General features: G+C 36.3%; 1 protein-coding gene across 1 annotated transcript; it reads right to left on the reverse strand.

Annotated features, from left to right (window-relative positions):
- Positions 1-530: 530 nt before the first annotated feature.
- On the reverse strand, positions 531-3279 carry otos (otospiralin). Its single transcript, XM_008396482.2, has 4 exons — positions 2439-3279; positions 2291-2354; positions 1949-1972; positions 531-947 (listed from the first exon to the last, which is right to left on the reverse strand). Exons 1-4 carry the CDS (start codon positions 2496-2498, stop codon positions 760-762), a joined length of 336 nt encoding a protein of 111 aa, XP_008394704.1. The 5' UTR covers positions 2499-3279; the 3' UTR covers positions 531-759.
- Between the last annotated feature and the right edge of the window lie 3537 nt (positions 3280-6816).

The following is a 6816-nucleotide window of genomic DNA, read 5'->3' on the forward strand; positions in this document are numbered from 1 at the left end:
CAATACAATTATTTGAAAATAATCTGGCTGTTACTGTATAAATGTTTTTCTATTTCTTTATATAATTTTTTCACCATATGGAAATAAATGGCAAGGAATAGTATGGTTGTTAATGTTTGTTCATGTTTAATTATCCATTTTTTTGTTTTACTTATACTTTGAAATGCAAAAAAACTTCAATCATGACTTTTAAAATATAGAAGAAAAAAAACAGGGAAAGTATTATTCTAATGATGGGATGTTTATCCCTGACTAATTTGCTCACTTTGCTTTTAAATGCTTTGGTGCAATGTTTGTAAAAATGTTATAGATTTATTTTGCATTTTTGCTCTCTATATTCTGCTTTTTTGCTCTGAGGATAACAAACATTTTTAAGCTTCCAGACCCTAATTACTCTTGTTGATGAAATTTCAACAACAGAATAACATTTATTTAAGGGATTTCATCAGTACTCCCCACCAAGTGGCATTCTGCTTGTTGCTGGCCATACCTGGGATAAATATATATAGACGAATAGATTCGTTAGACACTTTTATCTAGAAGCAAAATGTCTTGTTTATTTTTCACACAGTACATGGATATATTATGCAGTTCTACCAACAAAGCTTCACTGTTCCCTATATTCATCGCTATGCTTCAAACTATTGAAAGTAGATATAAAGGCTCTTTATATCTACCCTTTTTCTTTCTTTCCCTTTTTCTTTCGCTCTCTCGATCAGAATATTTTGGTTTCGTTCTCTAAACATCCTGGCTGTCCTCTCAGTGTTCATGTCCAGCGTTGGTCTCGTATCCCAGGGTGTCTCCGAGGTGCTGGTGGGCGTAGAACGCCCGAGCCATCTCGTTGATGTGGCTGTAGGCGCCGATGGACCTGAAGTATTCAACGTAGTTCCAGAAGTCTGAGGTGGAGTAAGGCCAGTAGGGAACAGCTGGAGGTTCGTCATATGGAACTGAACGGGACAGAACGACAGCTGGCTTACAGAAAACAGATATTTATGTGCAATACTTACGATTATATCAGGTTTTAATTACTTAAATCAGTTCAGTAACAGACTTTGACAATAAAGGCTCGATGTATCGATGGTGTATTGAGATAAATAATGTGAGAAAATATGTTTTTGCACAACAAAGAAACTAAACCAAAGGGTTTTATGGCATCACAGTAAAAGTTTCCCCCTGACACATTTGGACAATTAGTAACCAACACTTTTATTTGAAATTATCTTACAAAGTATAATTTTGTGATTGAGAAGCTGTTAGGAAAACAACGATGTCTTATGGATAAAAAACAGCAACAACAAATACAAACAGATAAATCAACTTTATTTGTTTATCTGTCTAGCTCTACTTCTACACTCTGAATCCATTTTGAATTAGATTAGTAAAGTTCAACAAAATTTTCAATTTCAAATTAAAGCTTTTATATAGCAACCATCTCTGGTTAGGTTTCTTTAAAATTAACCCAATTAAACAAAAACAAACAGTAAAATAAGAGAAAACCTCCATAAAATTAATATACATGATTCACAAAAAGTGCTGAAAAGCCTAAAAAGTGTCAGTTTCAGTGTAATGTTTGTACATATTTATGTATCTTTATTATTTTATGTACATATATAATTTCCCCTATGGATCAATAAAGTATTTTTTTAATTTGAAAACCTTAAATTAAATTATTCTAAATCTGAGGTTAAATGAGAAACGTGATTGTCTAAATTATGTTTTTAATGTATTATAATCTCCGTTTACAGCTCTCTTTATTATGATTCATGAAATCACTTGACTAATCTCCACTAACACATTTTTTAAAATCCGGTTGCCTTTGCCAGAGGAGTAAATATGGATTAACATTGTGATTGTCTGCAGATTTGGTTCCTAAAAAATCTGCAGAAATGTAAATGTGAAGGTTGTAAGAAGATAAAGATGGAGATATTTGGTTTGATTGAAACTGTACCTCCTTCTGGAATCACTCTGGCCACTGTGAGGTGAAAAGAGAGACAGGAAAAAAAGAGTTAACATTCCCAAACAGTTTTCCCTGAACAAAGAAGGGATTCAGTCCTAAAACTAAAAGAGGTTTCTTTCTCCAGGTTCCTCAACTAATATTTTTCCCTTTACTGAACAAATACAGACCCACAGACCTCTCTTTCTGTTCACGGCTAAAAGTCTCATCTCAGTCAAAGCACTTGCATCCAACTTGATCAAAAAATAAACAAAAATTCAGATACAAAACTAATTTTTTTCTTCCTTCCAGCAGGTTATTAGTGGAAATTTTAAACATTAAAATGAAGAAACTCACCACAGAGATGGAAAGAAAAAATGCCGAGGAGTGCGTTAATCCACAACAGCTTCATCTTGAGCTCCTAATTAAATGGAAAAAACTTAATTTGTTGTCAGTTTGTGGGCTAAAGAAGTGTTTAGCGTATAGTGAATGCACCGATCTTTACCTGATCAGAGTTTTGCTGCAGTTGGTCTCCTGGTCCGCTGTGGTGTGTGGGGGCCAGCATGAAGGAGCCCAGCTCCAGTACACACACACACACACACACACACAGGCCAGACCCATGCCAGTCACATCCCACTGTAACATCGCTCAGCTGCTGCCACGTCAAATATTAGTTTTGTTGGAAAATGAACTCCAGATAACTCAAACCAAAACCCACTTTTCCTCAGCTCCTATAATCTGCACTGTTATCTTCATTATCATCTATAAAAAGTAATCTGGATCATATTTTTCCCAAATGCGGCGTTGTTGGATCATGATTTTTCACTCCTAATCAGTAGACAGGCAAAAGGTTTTTATAAAATCTTCATGTCAAAATGTTCAGAATGTCCAACAAACATTCATAAAATCTATTTAACACACTTAGTTCTTTGATTTTCTTCATGATGTATATGAAGACTGTCCAAATATATACAGCAATAATACAGAAACTACTGTTATATCAGTTTGTGTGGTTCAGTGATGTCAAATTATTGTTGTTCTGCAGTTAAATTTTTTTGAAAGGTTAGGAGGTGAAGATGGCGCCATCTTGTGGTTTTCTGTCTGAATGATTCAATGCACGTCACCAACACAATAATTGTTTCTGAAAAGAAAACGATCAAAAGCAGCTGCTGAAACACCATATATCTAAAGTATACATCTCCCGTTAGCATGGGCGGTTTGATAACTATTTATGACATGTGGTATTTGGCTACAACATGCTCGGCAGCAAACCGTTTAGCTCATTCTGCTGTTACGAAATTAGCTAATTTCAGCTAATTTGAGTCTTTAATTATGTCAATATTTGATCATTAACAACAAACCCATTGACATTGTCGAGAGAAGTCGAGATCATCCTATTTCCCCATGCTGGAGATTTTAGTTTAATAGTGACAATAAATAAAGTTATCTTTGAAATTAATTACATAGGTGACATCAAGACCCAACATTAGAGTCAGACTGTAATAAAATTTATCTGGTTGTGTGTGTTGTTATTGTGTCCTGCAAACTTTGCTTTAATTCTTCTTTTTTCTATCTGATCATAAAAAAAATCATAGTCAGAGAGTTTCATGAAACAGGAAGAGCAGGTTTCCTGAAGAAAGAAGAAGCTTCCAGCCTGCATAAGTCAAAAAATAGTTCAGACTATTCCTTATTTCAAAGCATTAAAGGTTTTAAGAACAAAATCTAAACATTTTTGAATAATTGGATAAAACCCAGAGTAAAATACTTGAATTAATAATAGTGGCTTATAATTGAACCAATAATTACTATTGGTTTAACCAGTGATTGGTGTTGGTTTAATTATACAAATACTTACACTTATGGAAACACGTAACTGTAACTTGGTATCAAATAAATAGAATAAGGGATTATTCTTGTTTTTTTTTCAGAAATGTCTGTAAAAACTCACATTATGATTATAATAAGAGTAACTAATAAGTTATGGTTATTATAATAGTTCTGGACAGGGTAAATCCCGCCAGATTTAGGAAACTCAATTCACCCATTAGACAAAGAGCTGGTAGCACATCCCTTCTCTGAGAAGGGGAAGTAGAGAGAGAGAGAAAGGGGGGTGTTGTGCAACAACAACATGTATCTAAACAAAAAAGTGTACATATTTTGAACATGTTCATCTTAACTACGCCTGTCACGATATCAAATTTTGCTGGACGATTGTCTAAAAAATTATTGCGATAAACGATAATATTGTTTCAAGACCTTTTGACACTGATTTAATGGAAATGACGTAATAATGCATGTGATTTCCTGCCATAGATAGATACACTTTATTTTCAAAAGAACACATAACACTGGAACTGATAAACTAAACAAACTAAACAACCAAAAACAAAAATAAAATGGATTCCCAATATTAACAAATGTATGTAATGTATTAACAATAAACATACTTGAATAAAACTAAACAACATAAAGCCAAAGTGGAAATAAATACTGCATTCAACCAAAAGAGAGCAGATTATGAAGTCTGTATACTATATTGCCCTTCAGTAATAACTAGATTTAATTAGAGAAGATGGGCATAACCCTCTACCTGAAGCAGTAGTTCATACTGCACGATTTTTTTGCCCCTTTTTTCCCTTTACGACAATCTTAGGTCGTTGACCGATCTAAGATTGTCGCTGGTGATTTTGTAACCGATCATCCTGCAGTGTGTGGTGTGTTACGGTAGATCGTCGTGGCCGCTCCGCCCCACTGGGAGCTTTAAGCTAAATGTGACAGGTAGCCAATCAGAAAGCGCAGATTCTCCTCCACACATTCTGAGGGGAAATTACCGAGGGGAATCCCAAACAGCTGACACGGCGCAACTCGAAGTCCAATGGACATTGGAGATGATTTGTGGAAACAACATCAATGTTTATTCAACATTTCGTGCAAAGAATATAGAAATGATAAACAGAGGAGTTGGAGTCAAATTGCTACTGCAGTTGATAAACCCGGTAAGTTTTCAGCTGTTCTTCTTTAATGTACCGCGGTAAAGCTAGCCGGCTCTGCGTCCAGCCGGCCCAGCACACGATATACAAGTGAGAGGTAGCTCAAGACATTATGGTACACCCATTTACGTGCGGCTTTCACAATAAAAGCGCACATCCGGTCCATGTTTGAGATACTCAAAATAGGTTTCTAGGCGCTGCATTTGAAAACAGAAAATAATAAATGCTGAAAAACTAATGCAAAATAAAAACTAATATCTTTCTCTCTCTCTAGACCTCTCTCAGGAAGTTGCAACTAGAGCTTATGTATAATTTCAAAATAAAAGCTTTTTTAAAAAGTCATTTTTTTATCTTTTCCCCCTAAGTTGCCGTGCCCATTGCTGAGAAACTCTCTGTTTCCAAAGACTGCTACCACTTCAGAGTGACAGAGGGACACCTCTAGAACAGACAAGGAATGCCACTGTCAAGGAAATAACAGCATGGACTCAGGAATACTTCCAGAAAGCATGTCAGTGAACACATTCCACCGTGCCATCCGCCGCTGCAGCTGAAACTCTACAATGCAAAGAGGAAGCCATTTCTAAGCTTCACAAGCTCAGCTGTTTGCACTGGGCCAGGAGTCATTTAAAATGGAGTGAGGCAAAATGGACGACTGTTCTGTGGTCAGATGAGTCTCGATTTGAAGTTCTTTATGGACCACTGGGACGCCATGTCATCCGGACCAGAGAGGACAAGGATAACCCAAGTTGTTATCAAAGCTCCGTGCATCACTGATGGTATGTGGTTGCATGAGTGCTGGTGGCCTGGGTAGCTTGCATGTCTGGAAAGGCTCCATTAATGCAGAGAACTATGTTCAGGTTCTAGAACAACATATCTAGACGTCATCTCTTTCAGGGAAGACCCTGCATTTTTTAACAACATGATGCCAGACCACATTCTGCAGCAATCACAACATCATGGCTACGTAGGAGAAGGATCCGGGTACTGAAATGTCCAGCCTGCAGTCCAGATCTTTCACCTATAGAGAACATTTGGCGCATCACAAAGAGGAAGGTGCCACAAAGAAGGCCCAAGATGATTGAGAGGCCTGATGGGAGAGCAGTCCTATTTCTAAACCTGAGAAACTGGTCTCCTCTGTCCCCAGACATCTGTTGAGTGTTGGAAGAAGAAGGGGAGATGCTGCACAGAGGTAAAAATGGTCTTGTCCCAACTTTTTTGGAATTTGTTGACGTCATGAAATTTTGAAAAATATTTTTCCCTTAAAATGATACATTCTCTCAGTTTAAAGTTTGGATCTGCCATGTATGTTCTATTGAGAATAAAATATTAGATGTTGGCACCTCCACATCATTGCACTCATCCATTTTTTATTCACAATTTGTTTAGTGTCCCAACTGTTTTGGAATCTGGTTTGTATATATGTAGTATTTATATATAGCGATAGAAAGATGGATAGATACATAGATAGATAGAGATGAATATAACAGAAAAATTTGTATATAAATAAGATGATTGAGGTAAATCCGAAATGACGAGTGAGGCAGCTCCTCACTACATTTTCTACTTATTTTTGAATATAAAAGTAAAAATGTCTTATTTTAAAAGGTTTTAATTTTAAAATTATATATCATGTGTTTGATATTTTCTGGTATTTCTTCTAGAGGTCTCCCTCTGTCATCCAGAAGTGAGAGAAGTCACTGGTAAAGTTTTTCAGCAATGAGCACGGCAACTTAGGGGAAAAAGATAAAAAAGGACTTTTTTGAAAGGCTTTTATTGTGGAATTACACATCAGAACTAGTTGCCACTTTCAGGTTCTGTTCTAGAGGTGTCCCTCTGTCACTCTGAAGTGGTAGCAGTCTTTGGAAACAGAGAGTTTCTCAGCAATGGGCACGG

Source organism: Poecilia reticulata, linkage group LG20 (genome assembly GCF_000633615.1).
Source record: "Poecilia reticulata strain Guanapo linkage group LG20, Guppy_female_1.0+MT, whole genome shotgun sequence".
Taxonomy (NCBI): Eukaryota; Metazoa; Chordata; class Actinopteri; order Cyprinodontiformes; family Poeciliidae; genus Poecilia; species Poecilia reticulata.